The following is a 26,828-nucleotide window of genomic DNA, read 5'->3' as shown; positions in this document are numbered from 1 at the left end:
ATCATTGTCTAAAGATCATAAGGAGAAGGGTATTTTTGTCTCCAGGATTGACTTAATAGGAGGATGGCTTGGTACAATGTAATTAGCTGTAAACACATTTGGACAGAGATCTTGCTTAAGTCTATGATGTCTCTCCAGCAGCAGTTCCCACGCCAGCTGCATGAGAACCCTCCGACATGTTTGGCTTGATGCATCACAGACAGACTTCTCACTCGCTCTCCAGAACAAAGACAACTTTAATTCTCTTTTCATACAAAATATTTAATAAATATGACTTTCAAAAATATATTGCCAGATCAACACATAATTCTCAAGTTCATAACACAAAGTCAAAAATAGAACAAAATGTTGCCATGATCTCAAAGGGTTAGCAAATGAGATAAAACATGTTTGTCTTTAAGAGCCTCATTTTTTTAAAAAGAAAACAAATTTGCACAGAAACTAAGCAGACTCTTGAAGAGCAAGGCAGTGAATTTATCCGATTCTACAGTGTTCCCATTGCCCCCCTACTGTTCCAAGTACTAGCTTCTGATTTTACGCTGACTAAGGCAGATGGGATTTCTGGCGTGTCATATTGTTGTGACTTGCCTTGCAAGTTCGTGGATTTTGACAGCTTTTGAAATATGTCAATAGGTTAAACTGAAGCCGCTGAAGGGTTTTTGTTCCCTTAAGTATTTATCCATTAGTGGCAAGCAATATGTCTGCCACCATGTCCGTCCCATGCAGCAGCCGTGATCTTTTGTTGTCCTAACTTCACTTGCCTTCAATCAAGGTCCCGGCAACAATAAATGAAATGTCAAATGTGTGGTAAAACAAAACAAAAAAAGTGTTTCAGGCCAAAAGTGCCCATCCTTTGTCTTCTTTGAAATTCTTTGAAATTTGGCTTTTATAGAATGCTTTGAAAAATTAAGTCATTGAAAGAAATGGTAGGCTTCCACAGCTATCAAAACCTTCAAACTAGACAGAACATATAAATAAGAAGGAATGATATCTTAAGGCTCTTGATTATTAAGTTAATAAATCAAATATACACAATGATTAATAAAAAATTTACATATCTACATGTTCTAAATCGACATAAATTCTTCATATTGGCAGCAACTGCTGACATTGAACCCTGCCCTTCCCCTCCCCCCCGAAAAATAAAAATAAATAATAGAGTTGATCTTTTTTTCTCATTTGACAGTTGCTGAAGTCTAAAACTGAAAAGGCACTTTCTCCAAACAGAACTAGAAAGAATTCAAACACATACTAAAAATAATTAGCTCTAGCCTTGAACACGTCGGGTAGTTTTAGTCATTGTACAACAATTACATCAGGAGCCCCTTCCATGTGTCCACTTAATAAAAATTTAAAAAAGAGAAATGAAATGCAGAGGAGGACACTTTTGCAACTAGTTCTACAGTGAAATGTATACCAGTGCCTTGTGTTTCCAGCCAACCAAAGCAACTGTCACTGCCAGTGTAAGCCAGCTTGTCAAAACTTAAATTAACACGGGGAATATCGGAAAATACTGTGGGGTCACGACTGACACGACAGTTTGATACTACACATGCCGAAGCTCCCCCGTTTCACCCACCGCCGGGGTGTGTAGGCATAAGGCTTGGTTGCACAGCAACACAGCTGTCTGCTATACAATGTAGTCCACCCTGTTTATGCTGTTTGCTGTCTCCAAGTCTCTGTTGTCCTGTTTATTAGTCCAATTAGGGTGTTTGGATGTGGGGTTGGTATTGGAGATGGGCGTCTTCTCGTCCCTCTCCACCAGTGTGTATGCTGGCTGTTTGGCAAAGCGGCCCTTCTGTATGTGCCTCTCCTTGTCGTCCTCATCCCCCTCGGGATGATTTGTCCTTATTTTGGCAATGATGGAGTTCTTGTTTTCGTAGTCTTTGATGGCCACCGTGAGGCCCACGTGCTTCTCTATGGGGTTCTTGATCTGGTTGAGCTGCTCCCGCACGTTGTTGGTCGTGTTGTCTTCGGCGCCAGCGGCCGGCGTCCCGTTGTGGTTGCTCTGTTTCCGCCGGCGGCGCATGCACCACAGAAAAATGGAGACCAGCACGAGGACCCAGATGACGATGAAGATGGAGCTGAGGAGGGGCACTAGGAAGTCTGACGGGAAGAAAAGAAGACGTACACAGATTACACAGATGAAACAAATATAAAAAGTGAAAATATTAAATCCAAGCCAAACAATACTAATAAAGGTTCTATTATATCACCACGTCACGCTTGCTAAATTGTTAGCATGCTTTTGCGAGTGCAACCTGACCTCTGAGCCCTGGACAAGGGAGGAGGCTGCTTCTATTTGGCTGTGGCGGCAGTCTGCTGTCACCGTGTTGATGAATGGGGGACACATGCGGGAGTCTTACTAGGAGTCCAGCCAGTCGCAGTATGAGCCAATCTAAAGCCAGGTAGCCAAGCAGCTCTGCTTTTTCCATCCTGGCTAGAGTCTTTCTAAGCTCCACTACAACTGACATGAGATGGCAGACCTTGGCGGTCCGAGTCATGCCGGAGTTATATTTTTCACACATGCAAGCCTTTCTTTGATGCGCCACATTGCTGTCATATTCAAGGCATGGCTCTATCTAATCTGATCTTCTCAAGCAAGCAGAATCCTCCCACCCACTGTGTGTGCAAGTCTGGGAAACTTCACAGGCACCAACAAAAGTCTGAAAGCAGTTCTTACCAGTTTTGCTGGAGCTTGGCACACGCACTTCTACGATGGCAGCGATGATGGTGTTGTTCCCGTTGCGTTTGCTAACCAGGTCGATTATCCTGTCTGTGATCTCTTTAACGGGGCTCCGGTCTAAACAATGATCCTCTGTGGACTAGAAGTGCCAAGAAGAAAGTGAGTTTTGAAATCTGTTGGTTTAGGTTTAAGTTCTCTATCTTGTCTGCCATTAATTGGTTTACTTGCTGTCTACTGATTACACAAAACAACCAAGCCTAAATCCACCACTAGCTCTATCCCATTAGAGCATGTCTTAATGCTGCTAAGAGTGCATGCTGCAGGCTATAAATCAAAACGGATTTATTTAGTATGCATGAATAGAGGCAGACAAACACATGGCAGACTGAGTGGGAGGAGGTACTTACGATGCAGACGTGGATTTCATTGCTGGCTGAGAATGAGGGGTCACAGGTTATGGACACAGAATGCTCTGAGGAGAAATTCTTCACCACGTACAAGCGCCTCAGCTGCTTACACACATCCTCCACAGTCAAGCTCTGGAAACGAAAGAAGAAATTAAGCAAATGTCAACGCACATGGAAAAATAGACGGCAATCAAGAAAGAAAAAGGAAGAGCTAGGCCTGCATTTTGGCAGGAGGTTCAACATGGTTGGGATCCACCTCATTTAGATTAAAGACCACAGGCTCATATACTTGTCACAATCTGCTGTCATGCTTGTTAAGCAACTGGCGAGTGATGATCCTATGTGGTGACAGAGTCGCCAGTGGTCCTGTTTAGCTCAAATCCATATGATCCTGAAATTAATCTTGCACTGCGGTCGGGTTAAGAGGGGATTGGCATGGAGTATTGAATGCCTGATTCTCAGGAACACAAAAACTTGGATACAGTCAACAAAAAACAGGGAGAGAAAATAAATAAATTTCCCCACATTTTTTCCCTCCTGGAACACGTTTTAAATACATGACTGAAATGTTCCGAAGGTCTTAAAACTAGAAATGCTTTTGCCCAGGAGTGATGGTTGAGCACTTTTGAAAAACCTGATCTTTCACAGTTTGCTGCTCCCATTCATCTAAGAGTGGTGGAGGGGGGAGAGGCATGAAAAATGACCCCTAAAGCCCTTTAATTCAATCTCTCCCTTCCCTGGTGCCTAGGTAACTCACTTGAGGCATGGTCTCCTTGTTGAAGGTGAAGGTGATGTTGGCGCAGCTGTTGTCCTGGTAACTGGAGCTGGGGTGGCATTTGGTGGGATGCGGGGGAGGGTTGGAGCGCCAGCACTCTCCGAAGCCGAGGCAGGGCTTCACAAAGCAGTGGCCCTCCCTGATGGGGATGCAGCTCTGGCCCGAAGGACACCCACCTCGACCTTTGGCACCCAGGTGGCATGATGTAGGGCCGCACCACATCTGGAGGGCAAAACATGACAAGGTTAAATAATGTCAGAGTTTTCTTTAAAATATTAAATTAAAACAGAATTTTAGGACTCGACTAAGGAAGGTCTTTTAGTTCAATACTTTGAACACCAGAGATTCCATACCCAGCTCAAAACCAGACTTTAAACAGAATAGAAAAATGTAATCATGGCACCAGTTTTCCCAGTCAAGGATAATAGTGACTCTGTAGTCAAGTATTAATTCTCTCTTTTGCATGTCAAGTGATATGCTTCTGTCCTCAGTATAAAAACACAACAAAAGCACAGTAAAACCCATATATAATTGCATTCCCATATCAGACTATGTTTAACTTGGTAGCCAGTGCCTTACAGCCCTAGATCATTTTCACCCCATGATGCATTTTCCTCCTGAGGGGAGCAGTATCAGTGAGGTGCCATTGTTCATCTTGTGGTTAAACGGGCTTGATAATGATAGCAATACTTCAGGCCTCTACTGTACATCACCCAATCTTCACCCAGTGTGACTTTGGGAATCCTGAGCTAGCATCTGACACCTTTTTCCCCCCACAGTGCCAGTGGTTTTTTTTATCAAAACAAGGTGCATCATCTCTGTATAGAATTTGACACTCCCAAGCCTACTCCTTACTGTGACACAGTGTTGTTGTGGCCTGACATGGCCATACCTGAGATCTCTGAAAGATCCTGAGGTCTGAGATGCAACCGCCTACGTACGGTACTCCACACACTCCTCCCATTGGTAAACCACAACATCGTGCTTTACAGCTGTACAAGATACTTCACTTTTCTTACTTCTACATATAGCGGATAGAGTGTGTTTAGACAAACCTTTGTGCACGCAACTTTCCCATTCGAACAGTGGCAAGTGTTGCAGTCTTCATCCCATTTGAGTCCATCAGGGGTGACGTGTCCATTAACAGAGCAAGGTTTCCTCGTCACTGTGTTAAAAACAAATCACAGTATTAGAAATATATATATCGGAGAAGGTGTGCTTGTTATGTCATCTTGTAAAGACTTGTACCTTCTTGACAGTGGGGTCCAGTCCTGTCTGGTGGACACAGGCAGCGATATCCGTTGATCTCATCCACACAGGATGAGCCGAAAGCACATGGAGAGGACTGGCACTCATTAATATCTGTCACAGAGGAGAAGAGTGAAAGGTAAGAAATGGCCCCTTTCTTTTGAATAGAGAGCATAGCCAGACAGCACACAAATATTGGGTTAAGCAGTCGGCACACAAATCTAATTCCAAGGCTAAATTCAATGGAGGTCATGTGTCATTTGAACAGTACATCCACATACGCAGCAGTTAATAAAAAACAAGCAAACATGCTTTAAATCAGTCCTGGACGTTTTTTTGCCCCATGCAGCTTTATTAAAGGCAGCATCATTAGCAGGTATGCAGGAGCTAAAGGCTGGACTTAGCAGAACAAAGGGTTTGCAATGGGAAAGAATGTGGCCATCTGAAAGCCTTTAAGAGGGAAAACAATCTGTGTAATCAGTGTCAGAGAGCATGGCTGATTAGCTGTTGGCCTGCTAAGCCGGTTTCCCCTGGGGACAGCAGCAGGGCCCGGCGGAGTGACACCGAAATGGCTCGGCCTGGCCTGCAGCCCAACGCACAGATAATTGGCTGGCTAGACCCTCCATTTGGAGCGACTGTGATGGCCCCGCCGCCCGGGCATGCTCTTAACTTACGGCTCAAACAGGGATCAGGGAGGAGTGGGAGGCGGGGTTAATACTCACTGATCCGACAGTCTGGACCTGCGAAGCCTGGGGCGCACTCGCAGCGGTACCAGTTATCCCCGTCCACGCAGGTTCCACTGTTGTAGCTGCAGAGCAAAAAAAGAAGTGAGACCTCAGTTTGTATATCAGGATACCCCCAGGCCTGTTTTACAGACCGATTTATCCACCCTTCTTTTATGTCAACCCATGTCGGGCTGACATTTTCTCACCAGTCGACTATAATCATTTCTCAGAGGCAATTAAGGCAATCATTCTTGTTCTCTGTATTTGACAAGTGTGCATGCGTTTGGGAGTAAGCTCCACTGGTATGTGGTTGAATAACAGCGGTTCCACAGAGTTCACAAAAGAGAGTTAGCCGATTACATCCCAGGAATGATAGGAGAGGGCGTGTGCCTGGTTCTCAGCTTTGATACGGCAAAAAAAATAAAAAAATAAAAGGCTGCAGGTGAGAACCTACGACATAGGAGGAGCACCCTGTTTACATCTGTATAAAACTACAGGAAATGTTTGGCTTCCACTTACCATGGGTGGGGACTACAGTCGTTGGTATCTGAGAGAGAGAAAAAAAAATAGAGAAAGGGAGGGAAAGAGACAGAAAGTAGTGAGTGTGTTGTTGTTGTTTTCTTTCTCATGCGCAAGGGTTTAGTGCACATGACAGCAAAGAGCATGTCTGAGCTTGTGTGTGTGCTAAGGCGTGTAGGGCCGGTCGGGCCTGGACTACGCACCGCCTGATTGCTCTGCCTTATTAACAACACAGAGCAAACAATACAGTCAACTCTCACACTCAAAAATGAGTTCTAGCTTCCCACCACCACCACCGCCGCCGCCACAGACAACACCTCCACACCCAGATTCCCACCCCCGGCTGTTTCTCCCTCCCTTACAAAAGTTGGGGAATTTATGTTTTGGACTACGTGCATACAAGGGCAGGGATCCCAGGGAAATGGAAGGAGGGCTGTAGAACAAGCAGACATGTCACTGTTTGGACAGGAATGCAACAACGAGAGTGGAGAGACGGGTGTGTGTTGGACGAGGAGGAGACGGGGGGAGAAACATCTGTCTCCACTTTCCAGAGCCCCTCCCCCCCCTCCCCTTTCTCCTCTCATGGCCGGCAGCAGCCAGGGAGAGAGGAACGAGATAAAAGGTACAGATGGGATGGGAGAGTCAGATTTAATCAGAAGCAGGACTTCACCTCTGCACTAGGTAGCAGGAGGTTTATCATCATTTAATAGCAATAACTGTCCACCTTTATCCCATCCACAATTCAAGGAGCACTTACTCTGGGTGCATGTGGGACCCTCCCAGCCTTCCTTGCAGACGCAGGTAAACGACTCCCCGGTTACCACACAGGTACCTCCGTTCTCACACGGGTTTGGAAGACAACTTGAGTTTTTGGCTGAGAGAGGGAGAAAAAAAGGAAAAAAAGAGTTCTGAGAGTGAGCTTTCACCCAATATTTAAAAGAAGACTACCAGTAAAATCAGTGCTCCTAAACTTTAAACAGTCACAGGAAACTGCTGTTGTTTTGGCTTTTTTTCTGCTGGGTTTCCGTTTTCTCTGAGGGAATCTGCATTCCACGACTTTGAAGTGTATTGTCAGTGCAATCAGGCGCTTTAAGCGGATATCTGTCGGCACTCACGGGAGAGGGAGAAATGGGCAAGCAGGGAGATTGGATGGGAGGGAGCGTTGACAGAGTGAAGGGATAAAAACTGTTTATGGACCTCGCAGATCTGACAGATCTGATTAATATCTGAGACGGAGCTCTCCCACAAAGCATGTGTGTGTGTGTGTGTGTGTGTGTGTGTGTGTGTGTGTGTGAATATGAAACATTGAACCAAACCGCTGTGACTCACCTATGTTACACGTCGTACCCTCCCACCCTGGGGAACACTTGCACTGGAACGTGTCGACCTCGTCATGGCAGATGCCTCCGTTGTTACATGTGGCTCCATCGCACTGACTTTCGCCTGGAGGGAGAATTCAAAATCTGCACTCGCATCACTCTGCATAAACACACACACATTCTGCATAGAAGATTGAGTAATTATACAAAGCCATAAGCACATACCATGAGCCTGCACAGACAGACTACACGGGTGTGGAAAATAAAAAAAAGGAAGGTTCTTACGGGAGTGGCACGTCTTTCCCTTCCAGCCATTCTTGCATTCGCAAAAGAAATCAGTCACCAGGTCTCGACATGTTCCTCCATTATGACAGGGGTTGGTGCTGCAGTCATCGATGTCTGGTGGAGACAGCGGATGGTGGTGTGATTTATGGGCAGCAAACACATCATCACACTTTATATATTGAAACATGGGTTAATCTGTCCCATGAGGGAGATGTGGGTGTGTTTTGAGGTCACGGGACGGGCATTCCTACTCACTGATCTCGCAGTGGTCGCCCTCCCAGCCGTCGCCGCAGATGCACTGGTACACGCTGACTTTGTCGATGCAGGTGCCTCCATTGCTGCATGGGTTACTCTCACAGTCGTTGATGTCTGTGAGAAAGACAAGAAAGATTTGAGATTGACAGTGTTTTTGCAGAGGCCGATTTGGTAAATCCGGATCCGTTGTGTATTCTAAATTGTGTCTGTCTGTTGTAACAGTCTGATCTTACTCTCGTGGCAGTAGGTGCCTCTGAAGCCTTCCTGGCACTCGCAGCTGAACTGGCCTCCAGCCTGGCTCCGGCAGCGGCCGTGAGGTCCACACACATTCGACGAAATGTAGCGCTCTCCTCCCGGCGTGCTGTTGGATGCCACTGCGACCGTGCAGCTGTCAATCACTGCGGAGAGAAAAAAGAGTTAGAAGGACAAAGAAATAACAAACCTTGTTTGAACAAAAACTTGCTACAAATATTAAATGCGTTTTTTGTCTCCCAAGTGATAAGGAGGAATGGAATTTAGTTTATCGCTGATACTCAATAAGGGCATCGGTCTGCTAGTCTACACTAATAAAAGGAGAGAGAGAGAATCAACACATGAAAAAGAGAGAAAGAGTGAGCAAAAGAGAGGAAGAGATTAAAAAAGGTCTACAAGGTACCGTCCTCTACAGGCGATAACGCCAACAAGTTGGTAAAAAAATCCCCATCCCCTGAGAAAAAAACGCATTAGTATAAGAATGTGAAAAAATGAATGATAGGAGAAACAGCGTTAAGCTGTTATGCTTTCATAAGCAATTCAAAGTGATCTTTTTCACTCTGCACTGAAATCCCTTCCTTTCCCCCTGTCTGATCAGGTTAGGGGAGCGCTGAAGTTTCTCCCCAGTAATCACTTAATTCTTGCCAAGAGCAGAGAGAATCTCACAGTCTGGTATCTGACTCCGTGGTTGGTCCACTCACTTAATTACACACACACACACAGAAAAATGTGCACATTCGTTGAGGGGGAAAGAGAAGAGGTAGCCCACCAAGTCATTACAGAGAACACACACAGTGCTATCAGCCTTTTGCCAGATTTTCAAGGAACTCAGAGGAGGGGAGAATCATTGGAAAAGCTTTGCTGAGGAGATTGAGGGGGGCATTCATCAAGGGAGCTACACTCAGAAAAAACCTGCTCACCTTGGCCAACAAACTTCAGCGCACAAAGCTCAAATATGGGTATTGCCCTCATGGGAAAAAAGTGGGCAAAGTGTTCAGGCAAATGGCAGAGACCTGGCCTTATTCAGCATTTTACTGCAGCACACTATGCAGATCACCTTACAAAAACGTTCTGGGAAAAGACAAGGGTGAAAGTCTTGTGGTTATGGCAGGCAGCAGACGTACCTTTACAAGTGGTGATGCGACAGTGGTCTTTGAGGTGAGAGCAGTTTTTGCCTTCGTAGTCCTCTGGGCAAGCGCAGAAGTAGTCTGTGGCCAGGTTGAAGCATGGCGCTCCATTCTGACACGGGTTGGGGGAGCAGTAATCGATATCCAGCTAGGGCAGAAAAAGGTATTGAATAGAGTGAGTTGTGAACCTGATGGCTGACATGGTTTCTGCTACACTGAGCAGAGCAAAAAAAACCCGCAGCATCCTCCCTACAGGCTGTGCCAGGAAACAACACACACACGCACGGCACTTGGAGGAAGGGGGGAAAACAAGGCAGAGACATAGGAGCCGTCCTCTGAGTCTGGGCTTCAGCACTGAGGAATGTATCCCGCTGTAGCCAGGAGCAGCTTCAACAAAGCACTCCCTTTTAAAAAGGAGGACTGTGGAACAACAGCCATTTAAGAGGGTGGGGCAGGAAAACTTTACAACAAACCCAACGATACAGCAACACTAGCAGAAAGGGAGCCGGTGGTGGAGGGGTTGGAGGTTGGGTGGAGGGGGCAGTGAGTAGTGTCTCACCTGGCAGAGATTCCCTGAAAAGCCAGCCAGGCACAGGCACTGGAAGCTGTTGACCTCGTCCTGACAGCGGCCGCCGTTCAGGCAAGGCGCACTCGCACACTCGTCGATGTCCCTCTCACAGTGCTCGCCGGCGAAGCCAGGGGGGCACGCGCAACGATAACTGTTTACCAGATCCTGAGAGAAGGAAGAGAACCGGGGTTAACCTCATGCCGTCACAGATTTTTGATGAACTGCTTTTGACAGGGTGGAGTCCAAACAATAACTGTCAAACCAGAGAACAAAATGAAGCGTGAGGCTGAGCGGGGGGGCCGCGCCAACTTCGTGGAGGGGACAGCATCACGGCTCTGCGATTATTTCAACACATTTTCCTGGCACGGGCTCAACACAATAATGTTTATGGTAATTCAATCTAGTGTGGTCAAGGAACATGTGTGTCCCTCCCTTAGAAGCCCCTCTGAACCCACTCCACTCAGATTTGATTTCAGAGAGGAATTCCACAACAATTCCACTGTCGTTTTGGAGAGAACAGTTTACAGCAGCTATTTATATAACCACTGTAAATGTCTCGGGCTTTGACAAGAAGGGACAATGAAGCAAACAAACAAGCTGGCAAACGACGCAGCCATGCCAGATAAAGCTAGATGGGTTTCTGAGCCGACACGTACCTTGCAAGTTCCCCCATTCTGGCACTGGTCCTTGCAGTCGTTTATATCTGCACGGGAAAACAAATATGCAGATTAATTCTGAACAGCTTGACAGAACAGTCTTAAAAAAAAAAACAAGCCTGTGCTTTATGTTTCCCATGGTAGAGGCCTTTAAAAACATTGTCAGAGGTAGAGAGTTGGGCTGCAGAATCAGTGCAACACAAGAGTATTGAGCAATCCTGTCTGCTGCCAAGTGAAACTAGTCCTGGGATCGTCACCGCAGTCACACACACACACAGGACTAATAATGATAAAGCAGATTTATTCACACTGCAGGGAAAGGCAGCACTTGTCCAACTATTTGCTTTATGCATTCATATTACAACCTGGACTGAGTGAACAGAGATTAATAAAAAGGAAGCGGGACAGGTGTCCTTCTCCACAGCTGCAGCTGACAGCCTTCAACTCACCGATGTCGCAGTTCTGCCCCGTCCAGCCGGGTACACACTCGCAGAAGTATCCACCAATCAGGTTGCGGCAGGAGTTGGCATTGACGCAAGGCTTGCTTTCGCATTCGTTGGCATCTAGAGAGGGAGAGAGAAGGGATTAGGGGCATTTGCATGTGCAGTTGACAGGTGTCACATGGTGGAAAGAGGGGAAAAAAGAGGCAGTGTTGCTCACCTATCAGACACGTCTTCCCCGTCCACTGTGAAGGACAGTGACATTTGAAACCGTTAACCAGGTCCTGGCAGGTTCCTCCGTGATTGCAAGGGTTTGGAGAGCAGTCGTCAACATCTAAGCAGAAGAAGTAAATTCGGGTTATTCAACGTGATCTGCTCTATGAGGGCGCTGACATTTAATGTGTGCAGGTAGAGAGCAGTCTTACTGATGGTGCAGGAGGGGCCGCTCCAGCCCGGCGCACACTGACATTCGTAGCCTTGACTGGTTTCTGAACAGCTCCCTCCGTTGGAGCATGGATTGGACAGACAGGCATGTTCCGCTAGAAAGAGAAAGAATGTTTATTGCAAACAGGTCACACTGACTGACTCACTGTATAAAAAGGAAACATCCACTGTTGGATACTCGTCAATTTATTACTTATTTTGTGATTTTCTTCCTTTTTAGGGGGTAAACTTGTATTAAGATTGATGTTTTTCTTGTTGTTTAGCTGCCATGAGAATATTTTACTGTCACATCATGTGGTCTGCATTTGCCCTATTATTCACAAGAAAAACAAATCGGATGCAAAAATGCACTGGAAAACCGCACCCCTCTGCCCAGGAACTCTGTCAGCAGATCACACCCAGTTCGGCTTCCCCGTCACCTACTCCTTCTCCTTCTCCTTCTCCTTCTCCTTCTCCTTCTCCTTCTCCTCTCTCCTCCTCCTCTCCTCTCCTCTCCCCAAAAAGCCCGCTCAAAATCCCCCCCCCCCCCCCATCTCACTCTCATTACCCGCCTGGCAGACCACACCACCAGGAAATCATCTTTCATGCTAAGTTGACCTGACCAACACACCGTGACTTCCCTCTGACTCCCCGCCATTCTTCTTCTGAGAGGCGGCACAAGATGAGAGACTAGCGGGAGGGCGCGGGGAGAGGGGGAGGGTAGGGGGGACTCTGCCCGGGAGTTTCTCCTTTATTGACGAGTTAAGGATGAGTGGGTCTCAAATGAATCAAAAATGAATGATTCACTCTGGGAATAACTAGGTGGTTGGAGGTGATCAGCATGCCGTGGGGAGGCGGGTAGGTGGAGGATGCAGCGCTGCACCCTGGGGCCTCTGTGATACAATAGCCTGACGTATCCCCCTGGTCCGAAGACCTCCTGTTACGAAGGGCACGGTTTCCTGACATCTCTGCAGTTAAGCTGTCAGCACCCTGCAAGGCTCAGATTTAATGAGGAAAAAACCATCATCTCCATGGTAAGTGTTTGCAGCAGCTGAACCTTAGCACCACACCCATCTGTCTCGAGCGCATGAGGAGCGGAGGGATGACCGGCCCCTGAAGATCAAACCAGTGGATTACCTGACTTGGGGGCCACTCATGCTGGAGTGGAAACAAGATTATTGCCGAGTTACCACCTCCTCTGATTACAAACTCAAGGCACCTCTGACCTTTTTGTCTGTAAGCTCAGGAAGCCGAGAACCGACCCACTTATTATAACTACAAGCATGAGTTTGAGACCCTATGAGATCTTGTATTTTGGTTTTAGGTTCCAAATGTAGATCATCTTATAAATAAAAAACAAAACAAATAAAAATGTGAAGTTCTGGCAATCTTGAAAAAATAAAATAAGGTTTAGCTATAGCAATATGACTTACTTCAGCAAACGAAAATGTAAGAAACCTTAAAGGGGCAGTCAGGCAATTTGGTATGGCACAAAAGATTCAAGCAACAGAGGACAAGTCAGGTTTTTAGTCTCTCTTATGAGTCAACCTTATTTCTCATAATGGAACTTGATAGAGTCTTCACTCGACCCCTATCATTTTTTTAAATACATTTAAATTAAAATATATTTTCTCAACCTTTACAAAGCTGACAACAGGGCTACAGAAGACATTCAACTATTTTCACAAGCTGGAAAGCACTCACGACAAGTCAACTGTATCTGTAAAACCAGCGGGGTGCCTTAAAAGAAATAACTTCTGCAAGAAAAAAAGACCTTGCAGAAAATCACGGACTCTCACCTCTCTCACAGTTGGCTCCAGAGTAGCCCTCAGCGCAGGTACACTGGTACTTGTCAGGTCCTGTGTTGATACATGTCCCTCCATTCAGGCATGGCTGATGAGTTCCACAGTAGTTCAGATCTGCAAAAGGAGCAGTTTCACACAGCTGTAGTTTGTTTTGTCAAAACACGGGCCGCTCCTATAGCGACTGCAACCGAAATAAGAGATAAGAACTAACCTTTATCGCAAAGATGGCCGCCCCAGTTGGTGTCGCACAGGCACTGCCAGGGCTCAACACAGGTCCCATGTACACAGCCGGGGTGGGGGATGCACTTGTCACAGTACTGGCCCTGCCAGCCATACAGACACCTGCAATACACACAGAGAGCCATGCCGTCAGCCACAGAAGTCCAAACACACACACACACACGCCACAGCAATACATGCAGAACATTCAGGAAAAAACAAACACAATGAGGTCAAATAATCCCTGTGGCATCTGAAAATGCTAATATCTTGATCTGCTGTTTATTCCAAATTCCTTCACAAGTAATACAGCAATAATCTGAATTTAATGAACTACACATTAGCATATGCAACATGGAGCTGCACAAATGAAACAAACAAAGAGCCACTATTCTTGCCCTCACAAACAACTGGGCTGCGTCTTAAAAAGACCGCAAATGAATCTTAAGTGTCAGGGTGTTTATGCAACAGCTTCTCAACAATACTTGGGGAGAGGGAAACAGTGGAGTATTTAGCATTTTACCAAATAGAAAAAAAAAACAGAACACTAAATTACAGTTCCAATGGGACCTGTAGCACAGCTAACATTAGCATGCGGCCAGACGCTCCCTTTAACAACACTCTGCCTGTGGCTTGGAAGTCCCTTACATAGAGGAGTGTTCGGCTGTTACACTGCTGCTCATCCTGGTTCCCATGAGTCAGGAGTCACGCTTGTGCCCCAGGGCCGAGGAGGGGAACGCAGCTTGCTGACCGCTGAAATGTCCAGGTCCATAATTACACTGATAATGCTGACCTTTTTCTTCCTGGGCTCCATAATTAAGACGGCAATCCAGCCTGACTGATAAGGCCACTCTTTAAAAAGTGGCGAGGTGGCGATACAGTTGCTGCTGAGCAGCCTACGACAGGAAGCAGTGTCCCTCTGGGGGAGCGGCGCGCTGATTAGCCCCAAGAAACGGACGGACTGTAAAAATAAACGCGGTGGTTAAGTAAACCTCAGTCTGTGATTAAAGAGGCTATTCTTAAAAGTGTGCTAATCCTCTCCATGAGAAGCAGAGCAGGATTCCCCAGCAGGATCCCAAATCATTTACAGTTATTACACAGCCAAATTACTGGGGAATGTGACATAACGCATAAAGATTTTAACCCTGGAGATGAAAACAGACCACTTTTCAGAATCTCTGTGTTTTTTTTCTACTAATCTTGATCAACCGGTGCACTGTTATTACTCTATTAGACAAAGAAAATCCCATGGTGTGTCATTAGATGTGGCACTGTTGACATCAAGTGAGTGACAAGGAATGTTGCTATGCACTGCTGTTGTTTAACACTCTGCAACAGCCCAACGGTGGGAACCTGCTAACTGACTACAACAGTAGTAGAGCTTGCTTGGAGAGTTTGTTGGCAGAGTAAAACCCAGAGCTTTAAACATGGACACACCTGTGCAGAGAATAAAGCAAGTCAACCTCTTGTTCTGCCAGTGGCCACACAAGCACTTACAAGAAACATGATGCAGTCAAAAGCTTGGGAAAAACAACAACGCTGCGGCAGAAAAGGAGCAAACCTGATCGTCCTTGTGCTTGATTTATGGCCAAGTCAGACAACTAAGAAAGCAACCAATGCCTGAGCTGTGGGAAGAGTCGCACAGTGCGGGGCCTCCTCCAGGATGAGGATGAGATACAAACGGTTACTGAACACAATGCCCCAGCTCTGATATCCATCTGTGCCTGGCTTTTCCTCTGGCTGTGTGCATAAACAGCATTAGGAAGCCATTAGCTACACAAACAATACACTCTAAGGCTCATCCGAACGTTACCGACGATTAGACTGATAACACTTTCCTCATTAGTGGGAAACACATTTCCAACATGTAGTCCTGGCAGTGGAGCCCTCTCCCTTTTTTCAGACTGGCAGATCCGGTCCAAAGCTTCACAAGAGCTTTACAAGCAGCTCAGTCTGCATCTCAGCTAAAGCCGTGGTACTGATGTCTGATACCGTCTCTTGGCCAGAAAACCGAGCACATACAGGGAAAGAGCCACCCCATGACAGAACTGGTGCTTGGACACAATCCCTACATATCTGAATGATCCAAACCACAGGCTTCTGGCACCATACTATAAGGCGCTGGAGATTTTTTACATTGTAAAAATGCAGTAACATCATTGATAACAGACACATAAATCATACAGACACTTACTTGCATCCACCTGGCTCCTTACATGATCCATGTTCAGTGCTGCAGCCTTGTCGACATATAGCTGGAGGAGGAAGAATAATTATCACTGCCTGGTAACTACATTCAAACTTGGCTCCAGTTTTTTTAAGCACATTTTAATTATAGCCATAAATTACATTACCCTCTATGACATTTCAGCCTGCGAGAACTAAGACTGCTGTCCACAGACAACAAGGCTAGCCCTGCTATGTAAAACATTAAATAAGAAATTGACTTGAATTGAAGTTTCATTCCTGGTCATAAAGTCAATGAAAAGCTTTATCTGAATGAAGAGGAAAAGAGAAAAATGCTGTGAGAGTTCAGAAACAAAGCAGTCTATTCAATGCAAACCACACAGCAGACAGTGTATCAGCATGAATCACAGATTACAGTCTGGCTTCTAGTTTTAGAAGAAGTCATAAATACTAATCCGTCTGCTGTCTTGATCAGCTTTTCCATTTTGAAGTTATGTCACGTATGACTGCATGCTGTCATTTCAGCAGGGCTTACCTGTGTTGCAGTCAGGTCCAGACCAGCCTTCCAGACAGGTCTTGTTCCCATTGTAATCGCATGTGTAATGCCCGAAGAACTCATCCCTGGGCCGACAAAACTTGTTGCAGCCAAAGCCATAATAGTGCTCGTCACAGCTGACCCGGATCTGGTACTCAAACTGGGCCACGGGGCCGTTGTGAGTCAGCTTCTGCCAATGCAGGCTGGGGTTGATCATGCCGGAATGAGAGGCTTTCTCTATCAACCTCCCATCTGCACCTAGAACATACATTTTGACATGATCAACATAACAAAATAAATGTTTTTCCTCATCTATGTTAGTGTTCATCAAATGTTTCAGCCAGGGAGAGACCAGTGGAGCGCAGCATTGTACATTACACATTTGGGACTTGCGATGTTCTCCGTGATGATACAGTGGGAACCCAAAAAAGCCCCAAAAATTCGGACACAAATTGCAGAAGATCTCTTAGATAGCAGATTATATGTAATTAAGGCAACTAGAGAGGAAGAAAAGTACAAGGAGGAAATGCAGAAAAAAGGAAAAGGCTGCCTGTAATGAGCACTCTTAACTGTTTTTTTTTTTCTCACGCTCACTCTCCAACTCTCGCTGGTTGGTTTCCGATTCTCTGAGGATATTACTGGTCTCAGATGCTGCCCTCTGCATCTGCTCAGGCGAGGACAGAACCGCAGCCGCAATAAATTACAGCGTGAGGACACCAATGCCACAGTCACTGCTGGGAAGCCTGCCAGCGTGCCATCAGCACTTTTTTTCTAGCATACATTCTTGTCCCAACAGCAGTCAGAAAGATCTTGAGTCAACTCTTTTTCTCCCACTTACAAGTATCCATCTAAACGTCAGATGGGGAGCAAAGGCACAGCCTAGGTTGGGATTGTGCAACACTAAAAGAGACTTAAAAACACACAGATCTAGACCCAGAAACAGACTTATTTTCATGTCAAACATGAAGAGGTCACGGCTCTGTCAAACGGGCAAGGACTGACCTGGGAGCAGAGGGCTTTAATGAGCTTCACACACAGAGCAAACAGGCTCAGCCCCGTCTCCAGACACTACACTGCACACACATATACAAGCCCTGCGCTTTAGCACCACTCATTCACTCGCACACAGCACTCGCTACTTCATATCTAAATCTTCCACCTGGGAGAGAATGAAAAATATGTCAAAGCAGTTATTTACTGCATTCACATGAGCAGAGGTGGCTGACCGCTGGGTGAATCGCTCCTCTGTGTAGTATGATGCAATGCAATGAAGCCGGGGACGACCTGCTGTCATTTATTTACTGTGCTGTGGTGTGTATAGGGGGGTCGGCCATACTGAAATCACAGTGCCCGGTAACATTTCGCAGTAGTCTGGAATCCAGAGCTCAGCTGTTTGGCATTTCTCTACCAACTGCTGACCTGCAGTGTCAGGAGTAGCACATCCTTACTACCTGCTGCCTGGCTCGGAGCTAAACATAAATCAAACAAGTTCTATAAAGCTTAGAGAGGTCATGCTCCAGCAGCAAATTCATTTTATATTTAGAAAATCTAGATTTTTTAAAAAGGTAAAAAAAGAAAAGAAAAAGGTGCTTCTTTTCTGAAACACTGGATTCACACTTCAAGAAAAGTGCTCTGTAAAAGGAATACAATTTACAATGCAAAACTAAAATCAAACTTTTAATTGTGATTAGAAACCAGTTGGCATCTAACCACCAGTCAGGAAAGTCACAACTGTGAAGCTATCAGAGCGGTGAGCTAGCCCGGTGGAGCTCAGAGGGGCTTAACCAGCATTGACTGTGTACATTCAGGGGGCTTTTCACACCAATGCCCTAATAGCTCTCTGGGGAGCGGCAAATACAGCAGAAAAGACCGAAACCTTATTGACCTTGAGCGGACCTGCATAAACAAGCATGGGATAGGGCCCTCCCTCTGCTGGAATCACCACGCTGTCGCCAATCTGACCGCCAACCGGCAGGAATCCCAGCATAGTTGGCGAAAGAAACCAAACCCTGGCAACCAGCATTTAGATCCAGCATGTTAACAACCAAGGTCTTCCCACGTTCATGGGAGGAACACCCACAGTCTCAGAGCAGTACAAAAAAAAAAAAAAAAAAAAAAAAAAAAGTCTTAAAAAGTCTTCCGCTCTGAGCTCGGTCTGCAGCCCACCTGTGCTAGCGGTAACTGTAACCTGCGGGAAAGCACAGCTCAGAGGCCTTGCCCCCCCGCATTGTGACTGGAGGCTAGTTGCAGTACCGGGCTAGGCGGCCGGATGAACTCTGTGTTTCACGCTTCAGTGACGGTGAGACAGACCCCCGACCCTGGCTGGAAGCACCTGCCATCAGTCATCGGCTAAATGAAAACATTTTCATGGGGGGCAGGCAGCGTGGTTCTCCTCCCCTCCACTACCTCGCCACTCTTCCTTCACTCTGTCTGCACCCCCCCCCCCCGCACTCCCTCCGTCTGCCCTGTCCCCGCTTCATCCCCCCCCCCCCTCGCTTCCCTGTCCTGCTCTCCCGCCTTACAGGCACCTGTCAACACACTGTCTTAACACAGACACACACGCACACCCAGTGGACCATGTGGAAGAGGGCACGGGGTTCAGAAAGAATAAACTTCCTTTTCTGACCTTCAACACGACTCCTCCCAGACGTTGCCTTGAGGGAGGGTGTTGGGGGTTGGGGGTGGGGGTGATGAAGGCAAGATGGAGATGCCAGACAAGGACAAAATACTCACCGCTGGTTTCATTGTTTGAGTCCAACGCTTCCACTATCAAAGTGTAGGACCTCTGAGGAAGACAAGAAGAGACACATGGGAGTGTTAGCCAAGAGCTGGATCATCAAGCAATAACTGTGTCATAAAACAAAACTAGAAACATTACCATTCAATGATAAAGAGATAAATGTTTCAGAAAACATATTGTGAAGAGAACCACAGAACAGTTACAGCCTATTGTTTGTTAGTAACCATGCAAACTAATTGGAACCAGATTGTCACACGATTCCCCTTTAACATAAATCACATTGTGCATTTTTGATAACATGAAAGTACATAAAATCTCTTTAAACCCTAAAGGTCAGGTAGACATTATGGTCTGGTTTTAAATAAACAAAGGGATCAGCAAATTCTCCTTTATAAACATATCGTTGAATGCTTCAAGGCAAAAGGAAAAATAAATCCACAACATTCAGGTTTCCCACAACCTCGATCCAATGAAGTTTCATCTCCCTCTCATTAAGAAACAATGGGACCTAGGACAGAAGCTTCTAACTTATTACAATGGTCCTGTTGATCTGATTAAGAGGGAATAAGCTTGCGTTGGTGCAGAGGTCTCTGCATATCAACGATTACGGCAGTGGTCTGGTCTAGCTGGACACCCACCCAGCAGGAGGGTGTCTGATGAACCAAAAACCAGCCAGATAGAGCTGCGCTGGACTAATGACTGGAAGAAGACAAAAATAAAACAAATCGCTTGGAGGAACGGATTCCTCAACCTGCAATGCCACAAATAAACAGTTGTAAATATATTTTTAAACATGGTGCTGAGAGAAGATGGTCAGTTCTACTTTGCAATGTACATGGGACTTTATATATTATGCTAATTTATAAACCTCTAGTGCCATGTGCTGTGAATGGTAAATAATCAAAACAAAGTGCTTAACGATGACTTAAAGGCAAAGTCAAGACATGTAGAAAAATTAAGAGAGAAAAAAAAACAGACTGTGAGGGATTGTGAGGCAGAAAGTCAGAGAGAGACTGAATGAGTGCTACACTCTGGAGGGCCTGTCTTGATTTCAGCACTCCCAAAAACGCTTTGTCTGATTCAGGGCCGGTAGCGCTCACACCGATATCAGCTTACAGATTTGCGCTGCCCTGTGCCACAGTCATGTGGGAGCGAACAATGTGTCTGCGAGCGTGCATGACAGGGTCGGAGAGAAAGTATGCAATTGTGAGAAAGTGTAATTCAGCCGCAGTGCTCGAGCATCCACTAGAAAAACACCTACTTGTTATATTCGTACTCATGCTCGGCCCTGGCAGCGCAGCGTTGGAGGCATGTCAGACATTCTGCATTGCCACTGTGGCCCTCTCTGCTGCGATGACTTCATGGTAAACAAACCTTGCTCGAAGGAAACCCCCTGTTCACTTTCCACTGAAAGAGAAGGAGCTATGACTCACTCCTGGGCCGTTTCTCATGGCTTTACCTTTTTTTGTCAGCCATTCAACTTTCCATCTTTCCAGGAGACATTTGTCTCATCCTGTGCCAGTGTTTCACTGCAATCAGGGCAGCTATTATTTGAAACGCAGTGCTCATCAGCAACACAGTCTTCACAGTATACCCCTGACTCACAATTGGCTGCAATCACTTGACACTCGAGTGAGTGAGTCGGTGGTAATGTGACACCTACTCACCTACTACCGCAACCCAACCTACAGCAAGTTATATTAACACCAAGAACACGAGTCCTCTGGCTTTGTTGTTCATCTCATGTTTCATACACTCTTTAGTGTTCATTTCCCATTAAGGGAGTCATTTTTCTAGCCTGTGCAACTTCAACTTGAATGCATCATTCCCGGATCTGCACACCCACCTGGATGTCTTCATAAACTTTTTTTGGGTTTGGGGAAATCCTTTTGAGAGAACCAGCTAAAACAGATCCCATGTATATGACACAGCGCAGTGGGAGTGGTGGTTAGCTCATCCTAAAAACGGGAACTCAAATGCAACATCTATGAACACACGCAATATTTAAATAGAAGTCATCATTGCGACATCAAAATTGACGAAGTGACTAAAATGAGGATAAGGAGAAGCTGAATAGAATCTGTATTCTACTACATTAAAGTCCCTTCAGGGACCTCTCAAACAATCGGAGCAGTTTTAAACAGCACATTATCTGTTTACATGCCGTCACATTAGGAGCAATTGTCGCCTGCTACACAATGAAACTTCCCACCGTGTCTAAGACTGATGGGAAAAAAAAAAGATCACTTTGTGGTAGATTGTTGTCTAGCAAAGAGGCTTAAAGTTTAATGGATTATTTATTCAAAAGGCAGGTCTGAAACAACATAACACACCCAGATCTTCAACGATTTGGACTTGCCCTAACATGGAAGCTATTGCAGTATCCTCACCACCACAGACTAATCGTGTATTAAAACCACATAAACATGATTAATTGAAACACAATTAAAAAACAAATAAAAACATAGCAGCCTTAGAAAATAATTACCCTTCATCTATTGTTCACAACCAGTGAACTACATCTGAAGATCCACAGGCTTTGTATTTTCCAACAATAATGTTATCAGGGCTTGATCTAACAAGTAGCCTCGCCATTATTGGGATGTTTAGTTTCTAGACCAAATAACTGCTTCCAGAGAGTGAGATACTGCCCGACTCCTTATTCACTAACACTCCATAACTCTTTGGCGGTTATCAGCTTGGAACCGTCTGCCACTGCCAGGTTCACTTTTCCCAGGCTCCCAGCTGACTCACAACTTCTCTTTGAACTACAGCGCACACACACGCACACACACACGCACACACACGCACACACGCACACGTCCAAGAGCAATAAGTGTGGCCATATGTCTTCTTATCTTTCCTGGCCAAGCAGACACTGTCCAACAGACAAGTAACATACGCGATAAAGATCATTCCAGTTCCAATCACACAGACTTGCCAAAGAACACTACTGAATCCTCTCAGTAAGGGAATTTTCCCAATACACACACACACACACACTTACAGGCCACTCATCCTGCCCTCAGCTGGAAATGGAGCCATCTGATGTACCATTACAAGGTTATCCAGCAAAATAAAAAGTCAGGAATTTCTCACGGAATAACAGGCAAAAGCCAAAAGGTCTAAATGCGGGCAAGGCACGACAGATTAGACTGGTCTGGGCTTCCCCTCACTCAGCACACAGGAAATGTAAACAGTCCAGTCAAAGGGATGTTGACCTTCTGTATCAGTTTCCCTGAGTCAATCACTTCAATGGTATCAAACTGAGCTCTAACCAATGATTGGGACCACTAGGTAGCACACCCCTGTGTGCCATAAAACCATGGGCTCAGTCATGAAAAGACAACTCTTATAATCACCATCAAAGCAACTGGCTCCACTGATGGACGGGGAGGGAGGGAAGGAATGCATTGTTTGGCAAGAGGTTTTGGTCACAACAAGAGTTGGAAAAAAAAGACAATCAAAAGCTTATTAAATAACCTGTAGGGGTACGTCAGCCCGGGGCCGGAGAGAACCTCACCCTGACGAAAGAATCTCACCATTTGCCAACTAAAACTAAAGACATGGCAGGATCACTCGGAAAGGCGAACAAGATCAAAACATGAACCCGAAAGTCATATCAAGCATTTAACTAAACATGCAGACAGTCATCTGTCTTTTGCAAGGGTAACTATTACCATTGAGGGAAACAAAAGCAGAGCACAGGTGATCCCCAATTAAAATGTCTATGCATGTCACGCTTCCATAAAGCTTGGAGCAACCGTGATAAGCAGAAAAGCTTCAGGCTTCAAGAAGCAGTTATGTAACGTCACACTGACACAACACGGCAAGTACAAAGACAGGGTGAGAGAGGGAAAGGAGAAAAAAAAAGAAAACATTTATTTTCCCTCTTTCACTTAAGTAATTTGCACTTGACTGCCACATCAGAGCACACTATATAAAACAAACATGTCATTACCCACACAGCTGCCAGCAGCGCTAACCCTGAAGGCTGAGATGAGTTTTGTCCGCCACTCACCTGATCCAAACTCTGAGACCGCTCCGACTTGTCAACAAATCAATCACAGCAATGCCTACCTACATGTTTGAGGTCTGAGAGAACACGCCTGCATTGTTTTTAGTTATAGATGGAGGATGATTATGCTATTAAACATGGGCATAATAGAATCAGATGTGTGCAGAACAAGGGGTGCCGGATCAACTAGGATTGGAGATGTAAGACAAGAGATTACTCAAGAAAGAAAATAGTTGGGAAGTGAGCAGTAAAAACGCAATCTAACCTCTGAAAGATTCAGCCGATCCAATTAAGAAAGGTCTTTTCTTTCCTTGTATAGGTGCAACATTGAGCAAATATGCTGAGGTGGCCCACAGAGGCCAGGTCACAGTTTGCCTGAGAGCCAAACTTCACCACTGCTGAGTCTACTACAACTGCTTCCTGTTGCTTGCCCTGCGCTGGCATTACAGCTGCACTGCCTCTATTATGCTCTGTAATCCTCACTGTAGTCACTGAGGGCACACCATTGTCCCTGCTTGATACACTGTGAGGGCCCTCACTTCTCTGTGGAATAAAAGCCCGAAGCAGACATTGGTGATTGCACACAGGGCTCTAAAGCGACTATGTGCTAATGTAAAGATGTTTAGCTGACGGCATTCGGATGGATGCCTAGGCGGCTGTTGCCTTACCTGATCTGAGCACATGTGTGTAGCCTCATTAAGTGCAGCAGTTACTGTGGGTGGCAAGGTTAAAGCGATGAAATGCCTGGGGTCCAACCGAGCGTGACTTAAACAAAGCCCTTGGCCTGGACAAGAGGCCAACTTCATGCAGCTCACAAGAGAGGATGAAGGGGGGTAAAAAAAAAAAACGCTTCATGAACTCAGAGTACCCAACAACCCAAATGCACCACACTGCCATCTGTCCACAACAGCCAATCAACTGATGAAAAGGGACAAAGAGTGATATCATACCTAACCTGACGATTGTTAATGTGCACTGAAGGAAAGCACTTGAAGTGAAGGATGAGAGAATCTAATGAGATGCTTCGTTCTCTCTCAAAGCTCCAAACTGCTGTTTTCTACATTACAGCTGTAATAACTTCATTCAACTTAAAGTGAAATATCTCAATTGATACATTGACTACACAGCAAATCATCATTTTCTACAAATTTCACCAGATATATAACCCCTGACTTTGATATTTCAATGAATCTCCTGCCCTTTATGACAAAAACATCCTCCATTAGGTACAGGACATGTAGGCCAGCCCATTAAGTACACATTTTATCAATATGTCAGAAAATACATTTGTCAAACAGGCAGAGTTCTAAAACTTGAAATGGCACTAGGCTTATTTAAATGTCAACAAGTGCTGTTTTCAAGTAGGAAGGATTTTTTAACCAGAAAGATGAAACTAATCTGGCCTCAGAGGGTTCATGCCAAGTTAGTGCTGCCATGGCGTGAACATAAACAGAAACCTTTGTCTTTTAAAAAAAAGGTGTGAGGCGCCAGCGTCTAAGTGGAGAGCAAATAAAAAATACTAACCATATCAAATTGCATGCTACCCTGCTGAGAACTTTTGTTTCTACTGGCTATCAGATCATAGGGAAAACACACATCTAAATGATCTGCCCCACAGGTAACGCATATTAAAATGTACTTAAAAGCAATCACACATGGACATCCAGTTCTTTCACTTATTCTGTAAATTTGGGGCCGTCTTTGTTTGAAATTACAATAAGAACTTCCATCCAGATTGAGGTAAAAATAGGCCTTGATGTAATTGGACACACACATACCAGCGAACTGTGCCTCCCCCCCCCCATCAGTGGAGGAGTTTGTGGGCCAAGCTGAGGGGGCCAGTCAGTCTGTGCACAGTCCTATTTTTTTTTTCACTACACAGAAATGTGCTCCAGCATGGCAAATCATATCTTACACAGAGACTCTACGACTCTCCCACAGGCCTGTCAGGCCCATTTATTTACTCTATGAAGAAGAGCTGACACTTAAGGAAACCAGAAAGTGGGTTTTTCACTCTGGAGTAACTGAACTCTGCAACACCAGCAGCTGCCAGGGAGGCAGAGGAGGAGGAAATCTGAGAGAATACAGCTCACCCACCTTTTTATTCGTTAGATCAAGCCTGACAAGGGAAAATTCTTTACGAGGAGTATTGTAATAAAAAAAGTAGTGTCCAACCGATTTATGGTGAAGGGGAATAAACTAAAATCAATCTCTCTCTTGAAATATTGTATTATTATTCTTACTGATGGACGGCTAGTAATATTTAACTGTAGGTCATAATTTACCTAATGCAGTCTTAAAACTGATGTTTCATATTGATCTAACGTGCAAAGCCGTATTTAAAACCATAAATACTATTTAGATAAAACAGACAGGTCTTGGCATGATGGAGAAAAATACCTGCACCTGGTTAATTGGCGCAGATAATGAGGAGACCAGGGGGGGGGGTCCTTCCTCAAAAGGATAATTCACAGAAAGCAAACTACCAAGAGATCCACTTTTCATGGAGTGAGAATGATTGACGGGCAGTAATTGCACATAATTGCACTCCAAACAAAAAAATATATATATCTCAAAGAAGAAGAGAAGAAAGAAGAAGCAGGTCGGCTAACAGAAGTTTTTTTTTGGTTTTTTTTTTGTTTTTTAAGTCTCCAACTCACCGGCCAGGCAAAACTGAAGGCCAAAACTATCCTGGATTTGTCATTCCTGACAGAGCTCTTGAAAGAAAAGGTATTCCCTCCGAGGACAGGCGTAGATCCCATTCCGAAGCTGCAGGGCCCCGCGGCGGAAACCCTCGACTGGTATTCCTTCAGGCAAACTTTGAAAAACGTGTCGCACTCGTCCCGTGTGCATTTTCTATCCGCCGTGTTCCGCGAGCCGTCGCAGCACATGCCGCTCAGCAGCTCTCCGTTCACATTGTGCATCGATAGGATTTGCAACTCGAATTGTCCCGATCCCTCTGACACCTGTTGAGGACAGAGCAGTGAATGCAATGGAAAACTTTGACCTCGTTATATTTAAAAATAATAATAATAATAATAAACAAGTTATATTAAGCGGGCTGGTCTGCCACACATTATTTGCACTTGCAGCAGGCTTACTGCACACCCTTTTGCATGCAATGATAGCATAGCCGTGCACATTAAAGAAAAAAACCCAAAAACCGACACCCATGCAATCAAAGTACATCCAAAACAGTTGAACCGGGTGACCCTTCCCGCTGTTGTTGTCCTCTCTCCCACCCCCACCCTCTCCCGTAAAGGCACCACATACCTTCGCCAGAAAGCAGAGCAAAAAGGCAGCAACGACTGAGCCCCGTCTCAGAATCATGCCTCCGGACTGCTGTTGCCACTCGTTTGTTACTGGTCGTCTGGCCGACACACGGCACCAGAGCTCTCCTCTTTTTTAAACATGCACGAGTGGGGAAACAACTCGTTGATCAGCGGAGCACAAGTTCCCGATTCATAGACGAGCTCTCTCTGATATGTTCCTCAAACTCTGCGAGCGTCTGCTCTTGTTCGTTATCCGACGGATTCCCCTCTTGTTACAGAAAGTTTACACAGTGGCCATGCGGCAGCCGAGCCCACTGCTGACTGACTGACTGACTGACTGCTGGCCGGAGCTGGAGCTGGATACACA

At 45.5% G+C, this 26,828-nt stretch overlaps 1 protein-coding gene across 2 annotated transcripts; it reads right to left on the bottom strand.

The window, feature by feature from the left end:
- Positions 1-231: 231 nt before the first annotated feature.
- LOC129092136 (protein jagged-1b-like) lies at positions 232-26,828 on the bottom strand. 2 transcript variants are annotated; one of them, XM_054599943.1, is made up of 26 exons: positions 26,463-26,828; positions 25,850-26,155; positions 19,165-19,216; positions 16,432-16,689; positions 15,904-15,964; positions 13,702-13,832; positions 13,485-13,604; positions 11,688-11,801; positions 11,483-11,596; positions 11,272-11,385; positions 10,823-10,869; positions 10,158-10,331; positions 9,596-9,746; positions 8,453-8,617; positions 8,220-8,333; positions 7,965-8,078; positions 7,690-7,803; positions 7,118-7,234; positions 6,361-6,388; positions 5,839-5,924; positions 5,117-5,230; positions 4,924-5,033; positions 3,851-4,090; positions 3,094-3,225; positions 2,684-2,825; positions 232-2,106 (listed from the first exon to the last, which is right to left on the bottom strand). In XM_054599943.1, exons 1-26 carry the CDS (start codon positions 26,517-26,519, stop codon positions 1,631-1,633), a joined length of 3,651 nt encoding a protein of 1,216 aa, XP_054455918.1. In that variant the 5' UTR covers positions 26,520-26,828; the 3' UTR covers positions 232-1,630. The 2 variants fall into 2 exon arrangements, with proteins under 2 accessions (XP_054455918.1, XP_054455919.1); XM_054599944.1 differs by having other exon boundaries at positions 16,432-16,683.

Source organism: Anoplopoma fimbria, chromosome 6 (genome assembly GCF_027596085.1).
Source record: "Anoplopoma fimbria isolate UVic2021 breed Golden Eagle Sablefish chromosome 6, Afim_UVic_2022, whole genome shotgun sequence".
Taxonomy (NCBI): Eukaryota; Metazoa; Chordata; class Actinopteri; order Perciformes; family Anoplopomatidae; genus Anoplopoma; species Anoplopoma fimbria.
This window is presented reverse-complemented; position numbering and strand designations above follow the sequence as displayed.

What these genes read in the sequence shown, in the direction of transcription:
- LOC129092136 (XM_054599943.1), bottom strand. Translation starts at nt 26,519, where the DNA reads ATGATTCTGAGACGGGGCTCAGTCGTTGCTGCCTTTTTGCTCTGCTTT. An exon ending in AGGTCCAGACTGTCGGATCA is followed by an intron (nt 5,231 to 5,838) that starts GTGAGTATTAAC and finishes CCTCTGTGACAG; the next exon opens with ATATTAATGAGTGCCAGTCC. An exon ending in GGAAAGTTGCGTGCACAAAG is followed by an intron (nt 4,091 to 4,923) that starts GTTTGTCTAAAC and finishes TTTGCCCTCCAG; the next exon opens with ATGTGGTGCGGCCCTACATC.